We start from the raw sequence: 23,604 nt of genomic DNA on the forward strand, positions 1-23,604 counted from the left end.
ATAATCAATCAATATCCCCAATTACAAAACTCCAAAGCGTAATCCAACAATTCCTCAAAATACAATATATTTTGCACTTAGTATACACTGTCCATAAGTATTATCCTCTAAAGTCAGACAAAAGTCCCTCTAGAACAAAAGAGTCCACTAGGACTGTTTCTTGTGGTCTGTGTTATTTTCCTTCTCCAACGAGGTCCTAGACCTACACCAACCATTTGAATGTATGGTGTTCTCTGGTGACGCGAGAAGTCCATTTTGTGATAACAGCCTTGAACACTCCTTATGACCATTACAAAGTCACAGATGAATTTTCCTTGAAGAAATGATTATGCGAAACAAGATAAATTACCGGGACCTCATTGGAGAAGGAAAATAACACAGACCATGAGAAACAGTCCTAGCGGACTGTTTTGTTCTAGGGGGACTGTTGTCTGACTTTTGAAATCAGTGATTCTTCTATGAATAAGAGTTTGTCCTTGATGTTTATACGTTTTTTCACTGAGTGATGATCCATGTTCAAATTTTTGCTCTTTTGGATTTACCTTGTTTGTATTATTTTATAATGCAAATGATCAGGGGTCATTTCCTGTGGGAGCGCACAGGAGCAGAGCTCCGGCAGTAAGGATCCCAGGGGGCGGGCACATGCAACAAGCCCCACCCCCTATTCCCAGCAGCCCTCAGTTGGGCCACGAGGAGCAAGACGCAGCCAGCTAAGTCGCAAAGCTCCCCCTCCCCCCGGCCTGCCTTCAGGTACAAGCTCTCCCTCCTCTGGGAGGGCAGATCTGCGCATTTCCCGCCACCCCCCCATAGCTAGCAATCCAATACAGTCCAGTGGCACCTTTAAGACCAAGTTTTATTCAGGTACAAGCTCTCCCTCTGTGAGGGCAGATCTACACCCCCCCCCCCAATAGCTAGCAATCCAAAACAGTCCAGTCGAGCCTGAGCGGTGGGTGTTGCCTTCTGACACACTTCCGGTGATGTCAGGGTGTGTGGCATATGCAAATAGGTTATGCTAATAAGTTATGCTAATAAGCTCCTGCACCTCTTTTTCTAGGAAATGACCCCTGCACATGATAAACCTACCTGTTATAAAAATATTGCACAATATATGTTTGTAATTAATATTGGAAATTCACTAAATAACTAGTGTCTTATTGCAGTGTTTTCTTATATTTTTGACTTGTAGAAACAGGCAGGCAGAATGTTTTGGACCTCCATAATATCACTCATAATTCAGTCAAGGATAAACTGGCTTTCTTCTTGCACAGTCTACTTTTTAAAATGCTTAAATCCTTGTGGAATTCCCTGCTGAAGATCTGACAGAGACTCGCTTTTGTTGGAAAAAGTGCCAGTACAAACACAAATAGTCTTGTCTGTTAAAAATAAAATTGTTTTATTGACAGAAAGTGTTATGGGAAATATTTTGTATGACTATGTTCCAGCATTCTGATCATACACTTCCTTGGAGATATCTTAGGGTTGGAAAAAATAGACCCAAATTATATTTAAAAAGCAAACAGAATTCCCTTCATTTATTCATTTTTTACTCACATTCTGCATTTTATCACCCTTATAACTCTTCTCTGAAACCTTCACATATGTTATGGTCCTGCATCTGAGGATTATAATACTTTGAAAGCTGGACTAGTGGAAGTTGTGTTACTTTCACAGTCTTACAGATTTCTTGATTTTTTAAATTTTATCATACATGAAGCTTTCTTATTTGTTCACCAAGGTCAGTATTGTCTTCTCAGACTGGCAGTGGCTCTCCAGGGTCTCAGAGATTTTTCACTTCACACAGTACTTATACTTTTATCTGGAGATGCCAGATGTTATCTGGAGATGCAACGCAAATGTTCTCCTACTGAGACACTACCTTGTTTGTATTATTTTATAATGCACATGATCAGGGGTCATTTCCTGTGGGAGCGCACAGGAGCAGAGCTCCGGCAGAGCTCCGGCTGTGCAAGCCATATATTTTGAAGCCTAAATCCTCCATCCAGAGACAATGTAGACTTTGGATATATTTACACTACACAGCTGAGTTGGTTTAATGCTTGGTCACTTCCTGGGCATTTTAAGGAGGGAAGGGAGGATACACTGTGGATCTACAATAGAAAAGCACCCTCACAAAACTACAATTCCCAGGATGCTTTGGGGGAAGCCATAAAAGTTTAAAATGGTATGAAAGCAATACACATTGCTAGCACAGATATTATGTATATATGGCATGTATATCCCTCTTCCTTTCTTCACAGAGCTCATGACAGCTTACATGGGCTTCCCAAGACATCTCTAATCCAGGCAGCAGTCAGACTACAGACCTGCTTAGCGTCATCAAAGGGGCTCTGTCATGTGCCCTCCAAATATACTGTGGAATACTAGCTATACCCTAGCTCCTCTTAATACTGTACATAGTTAAAAATTCACCTGCATGCACACCATATATCCAAAAGGCTGGGTAAATGGGACTGTCTGTTTTGATTTCAAAGTTATGTAAGCAAGTTTCCTTATCAGAGCAAGAATAAAATGATAAGCAGTTTTCAGGGATGTTGAGAAAGGTACCAACCCGCAGAGGTTTCTCTTCACTAATTTGAATTTCTTGTCCCTTGTGCCATGCAGAGAGTTTTTTATTTGACCATTCTATGCACCAGGATAGCTCAGTTCTCCCTAGTTTATCATGACAGCCAATTTCTCCAACAGCCACGCCAATGGCCCACCCAGTACTGTCTTTGGTGCTCACTTCCCAGTAATGGCACCCTTCAGAGAAACCCGGAGACCCCAACACCTGGCTGGTGCGGAATCTTTTTGGGGAGCGTTCATATTTACATGGATACGGGGACACAGTCACTCTCCTTTTATCTTTTGTGAGTTCCAGGTTGTTATTGATTCTCTCGAGATCAAATGTCACATCGGTTGCCCCTAAAGTAAACATACAAAAGTGTTCTGATCCAAGAGTTTTTAAAAAGAGACATTTACAAGATTTAGAAAAAAATAATCAGCCATTAAATCTTCACTCTTAGCATACACATTTTACTTATCTCTCTATGACATTTGCATCCCACCCTTTCTTCATCGAGCACAAATTATCTCACGTCAGGTCAACCCTGTCAGGTAAACTGGCACAGAGAGAGGGTGGTTCAAATTCACCGAAATGCATTGTGGCTGAGTAGGTGTTCTGACCTGACACACTGTCTACTCTGTTACACTGGCTATGTGTGTCTGCACAGAAAACCACTCAATGACCAACAGTTACACGTAAGTGAAACCCTGCCTTCTCTGTCTGGCAAACTGCACTCTCCAGAAGTCATGGCATAATTTCTCTTACACTTCAGTTAATGCCAAATTCCAATCAGCTTTAAACAACATGGAAGTTTAGCTAAGTAAAACAACATCACATCACAATAGGTGTGTTACTCTGCTTTGGGCTGCCTAATGTCAAGACTATCATCATTCGCAGCCACAATATGCCTTTAAAAGGCAAGAGAAACACCACATTTTCATTACTTTTCTGTCACTAATGGTTGGTTTTGAGTGGTATGAATGCACCATTCATCCCAAAACCAACTGTACTGGACCCAAGAATGGCATGTAACATGGAACACAGAGCTGCTTGCAAAAAACCCCACATCCCCATGTTGAATGGCCTCTTTCCCATTAGCTGTTGGATCGCTCAGTCCATAAAATGACATTAGGGCTTCTAATGTCCTGGCCCCACTGGTGGACCTTCTGATGGCACTGGTATTTCTGGCCACTGTGTGATACAGAGTGTTGGACTGGATGAGCCTTTGGCCTGATCCAACATTGGCATCTCTTATGTTCTTATGTTATGTTCTTATGTTCTTACCATATTGTGTGTTTTACTGTTCCTAACAGCTAATTGTGTAGACAAGGAGTTACTGATAAAAGTAGAGAGCTCAACACAGGGATGCCACTTCTAGCGGTAGTTCTATGTTGCACTTGATGAGTTGGGAGCCACTACTTCACTCGAATAAGGGCAGAACCTTCCTGCAGGGCAACCAGCCTCCTTCAGCATAAAGTGGCTCCAACCCAATGTGTTGTTCTATCTGCAGCTATGAGAGATATTAAGGTCTCTCTGTGGCTAGAAAATCATTTAGTACCAAATCACACCTCACCCAGTTTTAAGGATGCTTACATACGCAAATACCTAAAACTCTATGAGATATAATGCATCAATCCATGAGGCCTCTGAAAGCTAAGCACCATCTTAAAAACCGAAGATGAATCTGTGGTATATTTTCTATTTGTAGGATTTAAAGAAAGCAAATTCAAACATAAAGTGTGACTTTTCAACTGGCACAATTGGATCAGCTGGACTGAATTGATGGCAGGGTGGGTGCAACATTGAAATATCACTGAACCAACAAAACACCCCTGTTAAAGTCTTGTCTGAAGTCTGTGTTCCGAATGTCCATAGTTTTTAACATTACTGTATTATGTACACATTGATTTATATACTTACATGGAGAAAACTGACTTGAAACCATTGGCATTGAACTGTCTCTGTCCCATTCCATTGATGAAGGACAGCTACTAGTGTCCTGATGTGTAGCTTGAGGCTGGGCTAATCAACAAAATAATCACCTCATTATACGTTTTATTCCATTGAAAGGAAAGTAAGAGATCCTTAAATTAAGAGACAGAACAGGAATGAAACAGGTTGCCACAGAACAAATGCAATGTTCACTCCCTGGGGACTCTCATGGCACTTGACAGAGGATGTGAGTTTAAAGAACGGCTTCTCCTGGCAAAATTCAGGGTTCCTGTCAACACTGTCCTAGCTGCAAGGCTGCTGCTTTTCTGTGGGTGGGTCTGCTCTGCACAATTGAGGGGACATTTAAATTTACACATGAATTGTCCCCTTTTCACAGGTCGTAACCCAAAATTTACATCCCAACATTGTGTATTAAACATTTCCTTGGGTGGATAAATCATTACGATGGTATCCCAGCCACACTGTAGCTGTGCCTTGCATGGGTCTGGATAATATCTTAAGGGGTTCACAGAGAGGTGGCCATTGGGGAAGCATCAACAGCCCAGGTCTCTGTATTTTTAATGAGAAAAGTGGCAATTTAAATATGCTGTTTACGTAAAATATGTATGTTTTGTACTCAGCAGAGTGTATTGCAAAAAGCAGACCTGAATCTCTCCAGGATTGCAAGCCAGTGCCACTGTCTAGTAAGCATATGCCCTGATTTACCAAGCACCTACAGAGGAATTTTAAACTTGCCACTGTCTAGTAAGCATATGCCCTGATCTACCAAACACCTACAGACATAAACTTATTCAGAGGAGTTAAAATCACTCCAGTCAGTTGTTTGCAGGGTGGGGGTAACAAATCCATCTTCTTACTCCCCCTCCTGAACAGTTCACCAAAGGAATTTTAAACGTTTGGGGAAGATTCCCACATACAGTTCTGGAAAATGGACTGATAAACAGGAAAACATGCACAACACCCCTTGGGGATATGCCAGTGGAAGCCTTTTATGTGCCTAGATCAAGACAATACTTTTCTTTGCAGCCTGCATTTCCAGACAGAATTGTCAACAGGCCTGGAAAAAAATACCCAAGAAAGGTTGAATGGGATGTTATTTACTAGGTTATTTACTGATAAACAGGAAAACATGCACAACACCTGTTTGCTTGCCCAGTTCATCATCCCCTTGGGGATATGCCAGTGGAAGCCTTTTATGTCCCTAGATCAAGACAATACTTTTCTTCGTAGCCTGCATTTCCAGACAGATTTGTCAACAGGCCTGGAAAAAAATACCCTATCCCTTTAAGAGAGGTTGAATGGGATGTTATTTACTAGGTTATTTACTTCCACGTAATGAAAAGCTTCACCTGCCCCTTTCTAATAGATACATTAAGTCTCTATTAAAGGTACAGAATATTGTTCTTCAGGCCAGTTGGCAACCTTCTTTCTTGAAGGCTGTTGTACCTTCAAAGACCTGTTACCACCCTACACATGTGTTCGATTATGAGCCCTTCAGAGATAAATGTTTGTTCTGCCTATGCAGATTCTCTGTGTCTTACGCATAGCCTTGGACTGGGACAGGATGTAAAAATCAAAATACTTTTCTGAGTGTGGTTTTGGGGCATGATCAACAAAAAATTACAACTGTCATAAATGCAAGGTCCACCTAGATATTTTGCAATGCTGCCACTGTAGCTGTGTGTGGTTTTTTTAACCCCCATCACACATCTGCACTGTGGCCCAGTGGTTTAGGTTAGGCTTCCTCATCATGTTTTTACCTGTGAGATAAGAGAGTTTAAATCTCTTAGGCTGCAATCAACACACACTAAACAATCCACTTTCAGTGCATTTTCCAACTGGATTTTACTGTGTGAACTGGCAAAATCTAATTGGAAAGTGCATTGAAAGTGGATTGAAAGTGGGTTATTTAGTGTGTGTGATCACAGCCTTAGTCTCTCCAGCACTGTGCCTAAGGGAGAACTGGGGAGTTTGCTAAGAAACATTTCTTCCACTGGTTGGTACATTAGATTCCAGACTTATGTAGAAGCTTGAATTTAAAGACTGCATTACAATTACTGCTCAAGGGCCATGCAGGCAAGAGCAACACACTAGCCAAAGAAGAGATAAAGCTCTCTATAATAAGCTACCTACAAGAATTGCTGGAGGAGACAACCACGTGTTCTTCCACCTCCATCAGGATTTCACTGGTGCTGCTGGCTCCTGGAGGAGGGTCTGTGGCAAAGAGAAACTCAGTTCATTATTGAGACCAGAAGCCTATCTGAACAGGTAGGGTTGACAAACTTCCAAGTGGGGCCTGGAGATCTCCCAGTATTACAACTGATCTCCAGACTAGAGCAATCAATTTCCCTGCAGAAAATGGCAACTTTGGAGTGTGGACTCTCTGACATTATACCCCACTGAGTCCCTCCTCTCCCCAAACCCTGCTCTCCTCAGGCTCTACCTGAAATCTCCAGGAATCTCCCAACCTGGAGTTGTCAGCCCTTTAACAGATCATGGCATGTTATTACTATTTCACTGATCTGGGATCATCATAATTAAAACTACTGCAGCACAAAGACAGACAATAAAGCACGGCTTTGGCGCTAAAAGAGAGGTGGTGATTTGCCTAAAGCTACTTTGTGATCCCAGATCACCGCAGACTGTGACTGCAGCCATGAAATTAAAAGACGCCTGCTACTTGGGAGGAAAGCGATGGCGAACCTAAACAGCTTGATAAAAAGTAGAGACATCACCCTGCCAACAAAAGTCTGCATGGTCAAAGCAATGGTATTCCCAGTAGTCATGTATGGCTGCGAGAGTTGGACTATAAGGAAGGCCAAGCGCCGAAGAATAGATTATTTTGAACTATGGTGCTGGAGAACACTCTTGAGAGTCCCTTGGACTGCAAGAAGATCAAATCAGTCAATCCTAAAAGAAATCAACCCTGACTGTTCCCTGGAAGGCCAGATAATGAAACTGAAGCTCAAATACTTTGGTCACCAAATGAGAAGGGAGCACTCACTGGAGAAGACCCTGATGCTGGGAAAGATTGAAGGTCAAAGAAGACGGGGACGGCAAAGGATGAGATGGTTAGACAGTGTCAGAGATGCAACGAACATGAAATTGAGCAAACTTCAGAGGACAGCGGAAGACAGGAGGGCCTGGCGTGATCTCGTCCATGGGGTCGCGAAGAGTCGGGCTCGACTGTGCGACTGAACAACAACAACAACTTTGTGATTTCATGGTAGAGACAGGATTTGAACAGGGAAGATTCTGAGAGTTGATTCGCACATGATGACTAACCGTGATCCGGTGCTACAGGAATGAACATTATGCGAATGTACTCTCTCCTCCCCTCACACGTTCTAATTCCATTAGTTTCACACTGTTACATCTGAATTGATAAACCACGGTTTGGAGGCAAAACGCAAACCATTTTGTTAGTTGGATTCTGCAGCTTGTGCTAAACAAACACTGTGGTTCATGCTAAACAAGAAATAACTGATTGAAAGAGCTCACAGAGGGAGGGGAGAAAGGGAAAGTATGTATGCACAAGGTTTGTTCCTGTGCTGTCAATCTGTAGTTAGGCAGCAAGACCAAACCAGCCCTCAAAGAGTCTCCTATTCAAACCCTACCTCTGTCAAAAATTTAATGTGGCTTTAGGCAAGTCAGTCTTTCTCAGTCTGGAGACAGTAACACCAACTTACTTCAGAGGACTGTTGTGAGGCCCTGATCAGCAACTGGTGTTAAGATGGAAGTGGAAGGAGATGGGCCAGAGCCTCATAAACTGACTCCATAGTGGAGTGCCAGGAAGCCCCACTGCCACACCGTCTATTTTGACACACGTTTCTCTTGCCTCTGGATTGGCAACAGAGGGAGCAAGAAGCTGATACTTCACAGGGGACATTATGGTTCTGGGGCTTCCAGCTGGTGATCATTATTGCAAGGATCAATGAGATAATTTATGTAGAGTACTTTGGACTCATGATGCTATATAAACGCTAAGTATCATTCACCACTATCATCCACGTCCACAATGACTCACAAGTTCTTAAAATGGCCAAATATGGGGGGAAATGCTATCATCTCCCAGTACATGTAAATATGAAGGATGCCAACCAATTAAAATGTATTGATTACTCTTACGAATGCAAGAATTATTAGACAATGGGATAAACAGTTTAATGCTTGTTCATAATAAAAGGCTTCACTCATACTTTAACAAGAAGGGCATTTTTAAGGTGTGTTTTTTTCATTGCATGAACATACCAGGACAAAAATTACCCTGAAGAAATAAATGGATCTCCCTTAATTCACAGCCCCGCCAATTAATATTGATCTGTTAATCAACTAAAGCTTGAATTGGTTTCTCTATAGATTTAAGCTGGCATCTTTAATAAAGCTACTACAACACAAAGGGACACACATCATCCAGAGTTTGTTTGCCATTTAAAATAAAGTTGGGAGACAGGAACTCAAACCTTGATTCTTAGCAACCTCTTCTAAGGAGCCATATCTACCATTTGGATCACTCAGACCCAATTCTCTGTTTACAGGCACGGCAAACAACACATCCTGAAACCCTTCAAATATGGAATTCTCTGATTGGCTGTGATTGGTCCCATGACAGTTACTAGTGATATCAATTTTCCATACTGACTAAGAAGCTCAAGGCATGTAGATGTGGTAGTCTCATTTTATGTTCATACAACAGCCCTGTGTGGAACATTAACACTGGAGACAGGGGGTGGATCAAGGCTATCCAAAGTGGAATAGGAGTTTGAATCAGGTCTCTCCAAGTCCAACACACCACCCTCTACACCATGTTGGCAGACAGAAAGTTAATGCTTCAGGAACAGTAGATTGCTACAGCTACCTAATAAGTTAATGACTGGTAAGATTTGAATGATGGATTTCCTGGCTTGTAATTCCAATCCTATCCATGTTTACTCATAATCAATTCCCTCCAAGTTCTAGTGAACAAACTCCTGAATATGCATCAGATTACAGAACTGAATGGTCTTGAAGCCCCCTGGGTAAACCAACTCAAATTGTGCATGTGCATGCTAACACATAATGTTATCATTGTAAAGATTCGCAAAATGAAGCAAAATTCAATAAATCAAAACTCAATACCTGTAATTGTGTTGTAAGCATGAGGGGCAAAAATAGGAGAATTCTCCATCTCATGTTCAGCTTTCTTTTCTTTTTTTCCTTCTCAAAATATCTGACAGATCACTGTAGTTGGGCAGAATGTGTGACTGGTTCTGATCCACCCAGGCAGTTTTTATATTCTTAATACTTCTCCCCAATCCAAAAGCTGCTTTATATCTTTAGTACTGTATAGTGTTCAGCTTTGTCAATATATGGCTGTCTTTGACAAAAAGGTCACATTCATCTCTCACCCACCTTGTAGCATCTGCTTGGAATACTTCCCCAACAATGGCATTTTCAATGATCTTTTGAGCTTTTTTACGGCACATGCAATATTATTGATCTTCTGAACATCCAGTGTAACTTCATCAACTGCAGCAGAAGAACCCACGCAAGCTTCTTGTTCTGGTGAGACATGCTAAAAAAAAATCAAAGAAATAACAAACAACTAGCAACAGTTCCAACAAAGATTTCAGACGATGGTGTATTTAGAAAGATTCAGATTCAGGGTGCAACACTGAAATTTCATAAATAGGGGGAAACCCTCTCTTTACATAAGTTTGCCATGGGCTGTCCAAACCCTTCCAGAGAACAGTAATAGCATTAACATGATCAAATTAAAGAAGTCTAGTATAAATTAACTTGACCTGGATAGCCTGAACTCATCAGATCTTGCTGTGTATTTAGTCCTGTATTGTCATCAGGAAGCAGCAGCTACAATATAGCTGCAAGTCCCTATGGTGAACTTGTGTAATTTGTAATGTCTAATTAGGCTCTCAGAATGTTAAATATCTGCTAAACTGGGCCCCCAAACAGTGATTCTCAAATCCATGAACGGTATATGTGTATACATAGCAGCACACAGGTGAAGGGCTGGAAAGAAAAATGATTTAAGCAGTGCTTTACAGGCTTGTGCTCAGTGGTAGTACAACAGAACTAAAGGAATAAGCCATTTGCACACAACACTGACCTCCTCCGCATAGGCAGTTTTCAGATTGCCCCAATTTTCCATTTTCATTTCCCTATTTTACCTTTTTTTCCCTCCTTGTGTCCAGACAACTTCATTAACATCCCTGAGCCATCCTGGTTTTTCCTTGTTCCCCCCCATTCTTTCCTAAATGAGTTTTTCCTGTACTTCTCCCCCCACCTCTTGCGGAATGAATTTGCTAGATAGCCTCTTGTTTGAAATGTGAAGTTTTTTTCTGTCTCATGGGTTGCCACCCAAACCTGGGCAGCAATGTTTTTTTTAAATTTGCATGCTAGTGTTTCAGAATTGGAAGGCGTCTGCACTGAAACAAAAGTCCAGTCCCATTGGGAGGCCTGACACCAGCAGCCAATCACTGCCTTCCTTCCCATTCCTTCATTCATACACAAGAGCAGATTCTAGCATGTTTCTGGGCACCATTTTCAAATACATTCTGCAGTGCGCTGGGCTACCTTGAAAACACACATTTGAAGGAAACAAGCTGTTGTGAAATACATACTGATGCAAGTCAGGAAAAGGAACTCAAAATTTTGGGGGTGAGCCAGTGAGAGAGAATGTTCAAATGCAGGAAAAGAGGTAACCAAAAAGGGGTGTGATGCATACACCAGGGATGACTCTCAGTTGTGGTGGGTGGGAAATGTACTCATAAGGGGATTTCTCAGCCCCTGGAGGCTGCTGAAGAGTTGCAATGCTTCAGCACATGTGCAAAAGAAAAAAAAGGGGGGGAAAGGGAAACCAGTCCACAATGTGAATGTGAACAGGTGGAATACTGACAACGAGGGGGAAAAACGAATAAAACGTGTGTATTGATTGCTTCAATAGCACAATAATTGGAACCACAACATAAATGAAAACCCAGAAGGTGGCTGCAGTCTGGAAAATGCTATAAACTCTGGGTGGCAGCTTTTAAAGAGTCATTCAACTGAATATGATATAGGAGAACTGCCCCAAGTTTGTTTATGCAGTACTAAGCATGCCTAGGATTTTTGACTAATGGCCAGATTCCGTGCAAGTTTACTCAGAAGCCAACCACAGTTCAGTGGATCAGTTGGTCTGAATTCCAGCTAAGAAGGCATAAGATCGTACTGTTCACTAAAGCAGCTTTCAACCGGGTTGTTTTTTTCCTGCCAAGACGAACCTCGAAAGTCCTCCAACTAAAGGGCTCCTCATTCCTCCCTCATGTCTTTATGTCTTTGTTTACATATTACTTTGTTTCATTAAAATGGTTTAAATTGATAAATGGTTTGAACTGGTATTTTTCTAAGCTGCTTTGGGGGCCCACTAGGGAGCAAAGCAGCATGGAAAAATACTGTAAATAAATAAATATAATCAATAGTTTAATTGTGGGTTGAAGGCAAGAGAACAAAGTAGGTTGTTGTTTCATCTGATTTGCACACTGTAACAAACTAACTGCTTGGATCCTGCAGAGAATTTCTGCAGGGGGGGGGGGCTTTGCACTGCTTCCCCCCCACCTACTCGCTGCAAACCTCTTTCATGCTGTTCTTGGGGATCCTTTGTCCCCCAGGATCTTCATTTCTGAGTGCAGTGGGAGGAAGAAGGCAAGGAAGTTGTTTTTCCAAGGGTCATTTCTGCTGCAGCAAACCACAACTGGTAGAGCCAAAGGGTTTTGTTTTTACCTTCAGCAGTTCTTCAGAGTTATCTTGCAACTCTAAAAGCTTGTCGTTTCTTGCTGTCAGCATCCGAACCACTGCATCCGTTTTTTGTTCAGCCACTCTACATTCTTGGTCAAGAACTTCCAGCACCATTTGCTCCTGCTCATTAATGTACTTCTTCATGACAGTGAAGTCTTCTGTAATTGTGGTTTTGATCTGAGATACATAATCCTATGGGAAAGTGAAGGTGATTGAGGTTGGTAAGTCTGAATAAACACTCGAAACTTTCAAATTTGTCTCCTCCCCCTGGTGGTTTAACAATTTCTGCACAACTTTTCCTCATTTGTGTTCCATCACTGATGGGAACACTCAGCACCCTAAGGGGGTTTCTGTAACTTCAAAACTAAAAATCCCTAGAAAACAACTTCAGCTATCTCACAGTCAGCTCCTTCCCTTCATCTTTTCTTACTGGATCATGCATAGGAAACCACAGCCATCTGTTTGCACTGGTTGTACCAGCACTTTATGCAATTGTTTTATTATGAATTTTATGGTATTTATTGATTTTATTGTATTTTAACTTATGTAAGCCACCTTGAGCCAGTTTTCACCGGCAAGGCGGGGTATAAATTGGAAATAAAAAAAAATCTGCTGCCTCTTTCTCACGGAGCAAAAGCAGAAATCTAGTGGCTTCTTAAAAGGTTAACATTTTATTCCAGCATGCACTTTTATGGACTAGAGTCTACCTCTTCACATGTAATCACTATGTTGCATAGGGTATGAAGCTGCAGGTTTTGCTAAGACAGTTAACACTTACAGGTTCCAACTATGTTTTCCTGTGGCCTCCCCAGATCCAGATGATCAGATGTTCATCATGATTTCCATGCTGGGAACTTAATTCCCAGGTGTACAGGTCCCCATGCACTTGTGAATTAAACTCCCAGCATGGAACTCACGATTCAGATCTAATCGTGCATACCTGAAGACACAAGGACACATAACACATAGGTAGGCCTACAGTGAGATTTAAATTCCAAATCCCTGTTTAATCCATAGGAGAAAGGAGACCATATGAAACCTCTTAAGGGATTCCAGTCCAGCTGCTTCCCACTGGAGTCTCCGCTGAAGTGCTTTTGCTAAAGACTGGTAAATTTCAGCCCAGCATGAGTGTCCTGGGAGACTGAACTTTTCTCCCACTGGTTTCTGAATATCGTGATTCTTAATGTCAGATCTGCATACATTTATTCTTCTGAATAGTTGATATATAATAGCATATATCACACTGGAGAATGCACAAATGGATGAATCCAGATGGTACTGCTAATGTTATTGGGTCCTATAATAACACTGCTATAATAAAATTGGCATCCAGGTTTGCTGCAGGGTTTGTGTCTCTGTTCGGTAGACTGCTGTTCATGGTAAGAAGTTGTTTTAGGTTAGGAGGCTATAAGCACCGGCCTTGGATGATAGTAAGCAAAGCAAAGCCTCCCTCCCAAGGCCTGTGCTTACAAACAGCCCCACAACCTAAAACTGTTTCTTACCCTCGCCCCACCTGTGCCCAGGCCCAGAGCAGCTAATGCTTCATCATTCCCCAGGTGTCTTTAAATGCACCAGGGCAAGCTGAGAGTTCAGGATGCCCTATCAAGCATGTGAATTGAACAAGGTTTAGTTGGTGGTGGAAGCTACCACCCTCATCCCCAAATCTGTTGCCCAAGGCCGTTGCCTCACCTCACCTCACTTAGCAAGCCCTAACTAGCCTGAACTCTTCACACCCCTCCATGTCAATACTTTACAGATTCCTCTGGTCCAGTCTGGGTCAACCATAAGGACTTCCAATCACACATGTGCGGCAGGTGTGCCAAGGTCGGACTTGGAACAGGAACTCCGCTTCCACGAAGGCAGGGGCTAAGCCTCCCTCCCACACCATTTTCCTGACCTGAAACTGCCCCGGGTGGCTGCTATTTGCTCTGTTGGGGAAAGTTACACAAAACCTATCAGCCCCCTGCAGAACACATACTGACTTCTTAGGGCTATTTCAGGTAGGGAAAATGGTGGCAGTGGGGATAAGACCTCATAGAATCATAGAGCCGGAAGGGGCCATACAGGCCCATCTAGGCCAACCCCCTGCTCAACGCAGGATCAGCCTAGAGCATCCCTGACAAGTGTTTGTCCAGCTGCTGCTAAAGACTGCCAGTGAGGGGGAGCTCACCACCTCCCTAGGCAGCTGATTCCACTGTTGCACAACTCTTACTCTAAAAAGTTTTTCCTAATATCCAGCGGGTACCTTCCCGCCCTTAATTTAAACCCATTATTGCAAGTCCTATCCTCAGCTGCCAACAGGAACAGCTCCCTGCCCTCCTCAAAGTGACAGCCCTTCAAATAGTTCAAGAGAGCAATCAGGTCCCCCCCTCAACCTCCTCTTCTCCAGACTAAACATTCCCAAGTCCCTCAGCCTTTCCTCATAGGGCTTGGTCTCCAGGCCCCGACCATCCTTGTCGCTCTTCTCTGCATGTGCTCCATTCTGTCCACATCATTTTTAAAGTAAGGTCCTTGCTGCAATCCTGATCCAACACACCTGGGAACTGAGCTGCCAGCAGCAAACTCAAAGCACATTTCTGACCTGAGGACTTTGTGATGTGTAGTTAGGGCCTTTGCCTTCTATTTGCAGACTAACATTACAAAGCCCAAGTACAAACTTCACTACTGCAATACTCTCTACATGGGGCTGCCCTTGTCCCAAATCCGGAAGCTGCAGCTGGTGCAAAATGCAGCAGCCAGGCTGTTGATGGGCCTCGCCATACGAGAGCACATACAGCCTGTGTTGAAGGCATTGCACTGGCTGTCAACAGCATACCAGATTCGCTTCAAGGTGCTGGTTTTGACCTTTAAAGCCTTTGGGGACCTTTAAATGTTTGGGGGCCTGTCTACCTGACGGACGGCCTTTCCCCAAATATCCCCCAGAGAGCACTGAGGTCACGGTTGCAAAATCGCCTGACTCTCCCTGGCCCAAAAGACGCCAGCTTTTTAAAGGGATTTTAATATTTTTATTGTTTTATTTGTATTGGTCTGTCGGCTGTTTCCTGTAAGCCACCCAGAGCTTGTTCACAGGGTGGCCGGGGTATAAATATAAATAAATAAATAAGCTTGGCCATCACCAGAGCGAGGGCCTTCTCAGTGGCGGCTCCACACTGATGGAATGAGCTCCTGGAAGACCTGTTACAGTTCCGCAGGGCCTGTAAACCAGAGCTCTTCCACCAGGCCTTCAATTAGGAGCCGCCACTGATGAATGAGCTATTAACAACTGGACTATTATGGCCCCCATGCTGCTGGCATTCAAAACAACTTCGGACACCGTCCTAGCTTCATCGGACCACCTCACAGAAATTCGCCATCTGTACTCAACTACACTTTATGTAATTTATTTGTAATTTGAAATTTTATAATATTGTTTTATTGTGTTTTATTGTATTTTAAACTGTTGTATGCCGCCTTGAGCCTGCCTTGTGCAGGCAAGGCGGGATAGAAAACGAAATAAATAAATACTTGGTTCTATGAAGAATATAACTGGCTGTCTTGATGTATGGGTGGAAGGAAGATAAAACATGTAAGTTTTAGGGCAAATTTTCCCAGAGAGACCAAACAGCAGCTTGAATGATGGAAAATGAAATCTCCCCAGGGCTATTTTTGGGCAGGAATGAACAGCAACTGAGTTCCGGCTGGCTTGAGAGTTGGCCACGCCCACTGCAGCCAAAACCTCTCTGTGCGTGGCTACAGATGGAAGGGCTGGAGAGCAACCCTCCCCGGCCACTCTGAGGTGGGCGGGCCAGGGGGGACACTGGAAGGATTGGGGAGGCATTTAAATTCCTCCTTGTGCCTTCCCTGGCCTGTCCAAAGGCCAGCTTGCCCAGGCAAGCCAAGAGAAGGCATGGGGATGTGGCCTAATATGGTAATGAGCTGTGCTGTCAGGGGTGCAGCCTAATATGCTAATGAGTTTCTGCTGTTGGGTGTGGCCTATTATGCTAATGAGTTCCTGCTGGGCTTTTTCTACAAAAAAAGCCCTGAATCTCCCTATGACCTACCACAATAGCAGGGAGGTGGGTATGTGAGAGGGGGGAAAGAGAGAGGACTATGACTAAACAACCCCACCATAAAGCAGCTACGGTCTACACTGCAGAAATCAGTAGAAACCAAATTAGTCATACCAGTTTTAAGTACCAACCTTCATTTCAGTCCTGTCCTTCCCCATGTTGGCGATTGCATCGCACACCACAGTGACTTGTGCAGGGATTTCGCTTATTCTCACCTCATCCTGAAAAGGTAAAAATGTATAAATCTTTACTCATCAGTCTTTACACATTTATTTGGAATCCCTTTCAATTTCACTGGAGATTACTTCCAAAGAGACGTGCACAGGTCATTCATGCGACTGCCACATATTAAAAATACTACAGGATCAGGCAATAAGTGATAAGTGTTTAAACATTAAAAATATTCTATAATGCTTAAACCAACAATGGCCAACGTTTCTAGATGGGAGTGAAGAAATGTCAGACTACCTCCAGCCTAAAAGCTAAGGGGCCAGACCCTCCTGGCCTCTTTGCCCTCCTGCCACTTGATGAGGGACAGGTCCAACTCTTCTCCCCAGGCTGAAGCAATAGAGAAAAGAGCGGTCACTGCAGCAGATCTTTGCGATGTCTTTCAAAAGGAGTGGCAATTCCAGAAAGTGCCTCTCTGGCTCAGCTGCTTTTGACATGGTTAGTACCAGTTCTCATGTGGCTTCCCTTAGGGGCAGTGCCATCTAGGGCAAAGCTAGTACAAGAGAGATTTAGACATTGCTTTCAGCCTGGCAGACACCCTTCCGTTCAGGAAATGTGTCACTGAAGTTGCCTCCAGCTCCTGAAAGAAGGAATCCTAGGCCCCGTTCACACGAGGGGATTTGGGCCAGTTGCGGGCCAGTTCGGGGGCGGATCAAAGCAGCGCGATCACACCAGAACATCTGGGAAGCGTCCTGCTTCGGTGCCCGAACTGGCCCAAATCCGCCCTGACCCGCCCCAAACTGAACCACCTACCTTGGGTGGTTCAACTCGCTGGGGCGCTTCAAGCCGGGCGTGTGATAGCCGGCGCTTCCTTGCGCCGGCTCAACCCCAGCCCGGAGCCGAACTGCGCATGCTCCGACATGCGCAGATCGGCCGGCTCCCGGTTAGAGCCGTCTTTTCTCTCCGGCGTTTGATCGCGCCGGGGAGAAAAGGCGGCTCGGCCGGGGGATCCGGGGGATCCCGCCGAGCCGTATCAACGTTGGCGCGGCTTTTAAAAGCCGCGCTTTAAAGGGCTTTTCCCCTGCCGTGTGGCAGGGGCCCTAGTAAGGGAAAAGGCAATGTGTTACTTTCTTCCCAGCAGCAACACTTCATGATTGGAGTGCCAGGAAAATAAAGACAACTGGCTTTCTCCCACTCCCAATAATCACTGATGCAACATAGCTAGTCCCACCAGAACTACTACCACATGCTGCCCTGACCCGTGCCCATCATGGCTAATTAAAGCCTGCCGTGATGGGTTACATGGCACCCTAAGGGATATTATCAACAAGTCCCTCACAGAGGGACTGTTTCCTGGAGTGCTCAAGGAAACGGTAGTGTGTCCTCTCTTGAAGAAACCATCTCTGGAGCCAGCCGAATTGACTAGCTGTCAGACGGTTTTCAATTTGCCCTATTTGGGCAAATTAACAGAGGGCCATGGCAATTTAGCTACAGAGCTTTTTGGATGACGCTTCTGTATAGAAATATTGCTTCTATATTCACATGCCTTTTCCTGTGATGTCTTTTGATAACATGCTGTGTCTTGTTTCCTGTTGCAAGCCAAATGGTGAGGCCACATGGCCTCAATAGCCATGCCATAAACCCACATTCTTTCACACTTTCATGCCAAAAGCCAGACCTCATGGCTACACTTTCTGGCCCACTTGAGACCAGTCATGTACACAATGAATTAGCTGGAGTTTGGGTCATCTGACTGCAGGCAGGGTCTCCAAACTTCTAGCCAATCCCACAAATCTGATGTTAGCAACCATGGCAACCAACAATTGGGCACACCCATGCCCACTCGCAATTGGCTGATGGCCACATCTAATTTGTGACTGGAATTGGGGTATAATTGTTTGATCCCTATGGGAGTGAGCTCTCTTGCTCGTGTTCTCCCTTCCTCCTCTGGTCATTGTCTGTTTTATTGCACCTGAAATGCTGCCTCTTGAGAGACAAAGAGTTGCTTTGTGAACTGGAGCACAAGGTTGTGCAACGATGGGATTTCCCTTCAAAATCCCTTGGACTATCCTGGACTGTGGATGTTCTGACTTGGTAACTATGAATCATTAATGTTTAGTTAAAGCAAACAACCCTAGCCTTTGTTATTTTTGTAATCTCTGGTAGTCTATGCTAAGATCTGTACTGAATAAAGATCCTTCTTATTGCTAAATTGTTTTTGACGTTGTAACTGAATTCCAAGTCTAAGCCTGGTGCCTAACCCTGACCACATATGCTACCTTGGTTAGAGTAAAATTGTGCATCTCTGGATTGAGTTGCTAATGTGTTCTGTCCCAGATGCCAACTAAGGGTTTGAATCTCTCCCTTAGGAAAGGCAGGGACTATTGAAGAGAGATTCTGGTGGCATTTTGTTCTGAAAACCAGAGAGGATATAGACCATCTCGTGGTTTGTTGTTTAATGTACTGAAAAGTACAGGATTCCCTCTCATCCCTGGACTGGCTTGGGTGGGCTAATCCTGTACACTTCCATTTTAGATCCCTCCAGTTTTCGCACGGGCCATGGGACGGAGACAGCACTGGTCGCCCTCACGGATGATTTCCGGAGGCATCTGGATCAGGGTGGTTTGGTTGGTACTGTTGTTGTTGGACCTGTCGGTGGCATTCGACACAGTCGACCATCAGTTACTGACCCACTGCCTCGCCAACATAGGAGTTCAGGGGCTTGCCTTGCAATGGCTTGCCTCCTTTCTCCATGGTCAGGGACAAAGGGTAGCACTAGGGGAACAGCTCTCGCAGAGGTACCCACTAGAGTGTGGAGCGCCTCAAGGGGCGATGCTTTCCCCGATGCTATTTAACATCTACATGCGCCCCCTTGCCCAGATTGTCCGGAGTCATGGGCTGGGATGTCACCAGTATGCGGATGACACCCAGCTCTATCTGATGTTGGGTGGTCAGTCTGGCTCTAGTCAGGAAGATCTAGACTGGGCGTTACAAGCCGTGGCTGGTTGGCTTAGACTGAGCCAATTGAAGTTGAATCCGAAGGAGATGGGGGTCCTGTGCTTGAGTTGGGGTGGTCCGGGGGTAGGGATCCCACTCCCGACCTTCGATGGAGCACCATTGGTGCCAGCACGAGAGATTAGGAGCTTGGGAGTACTCTTGGATGCCTCCTTAACAATGGAGGCCCAGGTAGCAGCCACTGCCAGGTCAGCCTTTGACCATCTTCGGCTGATCAGGCAGTTGGTTCCCTTCCTCGAATACAACAACTTAGCAACGGTGATCCATGCAATGGTCACCTCGAGATTAAACTACTGTAATGCTCTCTACATGGGGCTGTCCTTGTCGCAAATCCGGAAGCTGCAGCTAGTGCAGAATGCTGCAGCTAGACTACTGATGGGCCTCCCTAAGATGGAGCCCATTGAGCCTGTCCTGAAGGCATTGCAATGGCTGCCGATAGCATACCGAATACGCTTCAAGGTGCTGGTTCTTACCTTTAAAGCCCTTTATGGCCAGGGTTCTACATACCTGAGAGACTGCCTTTCCCCATATACACCCCAGAGAGCACTATGGTCAGGGTCACAAAATCAACTGGCCCTCCCAGGCCCCAGGGACGCCAGGCTGGTTGCAACCAGGGCCAGGGCTTTTTCAGTGGTGGCTACATGCTGGTGGAATGAGCTCCCAGAAGAGATCAGGGCCCTTTGGGACCTTCCACAGTTCTGCAGGGTCTGCAAGACGGAGCTCTTCCACCAGGCTTTTAACCAGGACCCGCCACCATCATCAATAACAACTGAAATCCATAGAGCTTGGTCCTGGTTTGCGCCCAACAGCCTGTGCTCACCGATATATTGAGAAGACCAGCGAGCGGAACACTCAGATACATTATGGATTGCACCCATGTGGCTATGTCATCTTTATGACACCAAATAACAACATTGCTAGCACTTTAATACTATATTGTTTTAACGAACTGTTATGTCTTATGGTAATTTGTTTGTTTTATGATGTTTTGTGGTTAATTATGTATTCGCTTTTTGTAAGCCGCCCTGAGCCTGCGTAGGCGGGGAGGGTGGGGTACAGATCGGGAAATTAAATAAATAAATAAAATAAATTATCAAATGACAATCATGTATTCTCTGGGTAATAAGCAATTGCCCTGATGGTGGGGGAAAGTGCTCTCAAGTCACTGCCAACTTATGGCGACCATGGAGAGTTTTCTAGGCAAGAGTTGTTCAGAAGTGGTTGGCCATTGCCTTCCTCTGCAGAGAGACCCTGGTATTCCTTGTGGTCTGCTATCCAAATACGAACTAGGGCCAACCCTGCGTAGCTTCCAAGTTCTGATGAGGTGAGGCTAGCCTGGGCCCTCCAAGTTATACACTGGGGAGGGGTGGGGATCAGCAGCTGAAATGTTGTGGCTGTATCATGATGAGAGCCCATGAAAAGCTGGGAAGCTCAGAGTTTAGCCCACGGAACAAACGTTGTTGTTCTTTCATGGTTCGCCTCCCTCATTTTTGCTCCCATGGGACGCAGCAGTAGGGTGGCTTCAAGTTAAAAGAAGGGGGAAAGGGCATTTGCTCCTAAAATGGAGTTCAAAAGGTAAACGTTTCCCTTGCTCGAGACATCCATCTAAATCCTACTGACGTCAATGAACTTAGAAAAGTGTGCCTCTGCTTATCATAAAATTTGAGTCCAGTAGCACTTTAAAGACCAGCAAAATTTTCCAGGGTATAAGCTTTTGTAAGTAAAGGCTTATGGAGCTGCGGTGGCTCAAGTGGTTAAGACGCTGAACTGCAGGCTGTGGAAGGTCAGTAGTTCAGCAGTTTGAGACCCAGGGTGCCGCATGACGGAGTGAGCTCCTGTCTCTAGTTCCAGCTCCTGCCAACCTAGCAGTTCGAAAGCAAGAAATTGCAAGTAGATAAATAGGTACCACTTTGGTGGGAAGGTAACAGCGTTCCGTGCGCCTTGGTTTTTAGTCATGCCGGCCACATGACCACGGAAACGTCTTCGGACAGCGCTGGCTCTTCGGCTTTGAAACGGAGATGAGCACCGCAACCCTAGAGTCGGATTCGACTGGCTTTCGAGCAAGGGAACCTTTACCTTTTTAAGTAAAGGCTTACTTTGTCAGACAACAGATATCTGTTGGAAGTGAGCTTTGACTCATGAAAGTTTATCTTCCGGAAACTTTTGTTGGTCTTTAACATGTTACCAGATATGAATTCTGTTCTCCTACTACAGACTAACATGGCTACCTACCTGAAACCATCAGTTTATGATGCCACAGTGTTTTTTCCAATTGCCTCCCCCAAATTTCTTTTCTCCCCAAAGGGAAAAAGATACAGGAGAAATGTTTCAACTGCTATTCACACTCAAATCAGACTAATTTCCTAATTATTAGGTCATAATGGAAATGAGTAAATCTTTAAAAGTTGCATAGTAGACCAGGTAATTCAGAAATATTATCTAGAAAGTGAGCAAGGGCTCTCTGCACTTGCACAAACGGTCACTTAGAGCATTACAATATACAGTGGCTTCCTCTGTGAGTGCAATTGTCCTTGGACTGTTGTTTTAATGCCATTCATCAAATTGGTAACCAGTCCAGACACACAAGTATCAGAGCCACATTTAGGGATCAGCTAGATAGTTTAGGACCTCTAAATAGGGGGGGGGGAAGCTAAATTTCCCTCCGCTTCAGCCAGGATAACACACATAAGAAGTAGATGTTAACTAAATTCTGATTTTTCTTTTGAGCCCTCACCTTCATACATGCAACAATTTTTATTATATATATATTTTTGCAGTTACCTCACAGCTGACTTATGGAGACCCCATCAGGAAAAGCCGGTTTTCAAGGCAAGAACCGTCCAGAGGTGGTTTGCCTTTGCCTACCTCTGCATAGCGACCCTGGACTTCCTTGGTGGTCTCCCACCCAAGTGCTAACCAGGGCCGTCCCTGTTTAGCTTCCAAGATCTGACTACTCTGGACTATCCAGATGTTCATATTTACATTTTCAGTGAAAATACATTTTAGGAGAGAATCATAATAATATTATACCGTTTTCCTCGCACAATAACGTATCATTCCAAACAGACATACTTTAGAGCCTCAACCAACCAGTCATGGCTCACGAGCCTGACACCCGCCGCTTGCCCCTACCCGCACCTGCGTCGCTCGCTCACTTGCGGCGGGCTGCTGGGAGGAGCGCGCCGGGGGAGGCGGCCTCGCCCGAGGAAGTGCCCCGTCGGAGGCCGCGCGGCGGTATTGCTCCAGCAGCAGCTCCAGCAAGACGTTGCGCTCGGGCAGCCTCTTGAGGAAGGCGCGATGGCAGTAGGGGCAGCTGCGCTCTCGGCCCTCCCGCGCCTTGGCCTCCGCCCACTGTCGCAGGCAGCCCAGGCAGAAGCTGTGGCCGCACAGCAGCGTGGCCGGGCTAGTCAGCAGCTCCAGGCAGATGGAGCATCGCAGGTCGTCGGCTTTCAGCCACACGGCCACTTGCTGGCCTCCTTCGGCCGAGGAAGCCATGGCCCTGGCCGTCTGCCGGAGCGGAGGGAAGCTCCCGGGAGGAGGAGGAGGGCGGCATCCCCGGGCTCGACGCGCCCGCCCCCTGGGCCGGCCTCGGCTTGTGCTCGCCGAGGCGGACTCTTCCTCGGGGGCAGCGAAGGGCCACCGGCCCTGCAGCCCGGGGAGGGACGACTGCATCGAGAGCAGCAGCGCTGCAGCCGCTGGCCTTCTTGCGTGCGGTGCCGCGGCGAGGTTGGAAACGATGCAGAGTTTAAACGTGAAACGCTTCCGCCTCTTGCCTCGATAACTACATGGGAAAAATAAAAGGTGCTGGAGCTCGGCTTGGTTGCCTGGGACGCTTTTCCCCCGTTCACGGAGAAGGGGTTGTTTCGTTGGTTACCTATTTCTTTTTTAAGATGTATTTTTACTTTTTAGAAAACAAAGGAAAGATGTGAAGGGGATACAGAAATGAAAAATGGGTTGCCTATCGTGATGATGTATATAAAAATAATTATGTAACACAGGGTGTATAAAAGAAAAAATGTTTCTACGTTTCTCCCCAACACCCCCTTCATTATAATTGTTTAAACGCTATCTATAAAATATAGT

At 45.0% G+C, this 23,604-nt stretch overlaps 1 protein-coding gene across 1 annotated transcript; it reads right to left on the minus strand.

The window, feature by feature from the left end:
• Positions 1-1,750: 1,750 nt before the first annotated feature.
• Positions 1,751-23,075, minus strand: RNF135 (ring finger protein 135). The gene is made up of 7 exons (XM_015424701.1): positions 22,660-23,075; positions 16,470-16,559; positions 12,275-12,481; positions 9,908-10,070; positions 6,650-6,730; positions 4,484-4,585; positions 1,751-2,922 (listed from the first exon to the last, which is right to left on the minus strand). Exons 1-7 carry the CDS (start codon positions 23,014-23,016, stop codon positions 2,393-2,395), a joined length of 1,530 nt encoding a protein of 509 aa, XP_015280187.1. The 5' UTR covers positions 23,017-23,075; the 3' UTR covers positions 1,751-2,392.
• Between the last annotated feature and the right edge of the window lie 529 nt (positions 23,076-23,604).

The sequence above is a fragment of the Gekko japonicus genome, unplaced genomic scaffold (assembly GCF_001447785.1).
Source record: "Gekko japonicus isolate JY-2015 unplaced genomic scaffold, Gekko_japonicus_V1.1 scaffold668, whole genome shotgun sequence".
NCBI classification, from domain to species: domain Eukaryota; kingdom Metazoa; phylum Chordata; class Lepidosauria; order Squamata; family Gekkonidae; genus Gekko; species Gekko japonicus.

What these genes read in the sequence shown, in the direction of transcription:
- RNF135 (XM_015424701.1), bottom strand. Translation starts at nt 23,016, where the DNA reads ATGGCTTCCTCGGCCGAAGGAGGCCAGCAAGTGGCCGTGTGGCTGAAA. An exon ending in AGGACAGGACTGAAATGAAG is followed by an intron (nt 12,482 to 16,469) that starts GTTGGTACTTAA and finishes ACTTTCCCATAG; the next exon opens with GATTATGTATCTCAGATCAA. An exon ending in TTCCAAGCAGATGCTACAAG is followed by an intron (nt 6,731 to 9,907) that starts GTGGGTGAGAGA and finishes TCTTTGCCACAG; the next exon opens with ACCCTCCTCCAGGAGCCAGC.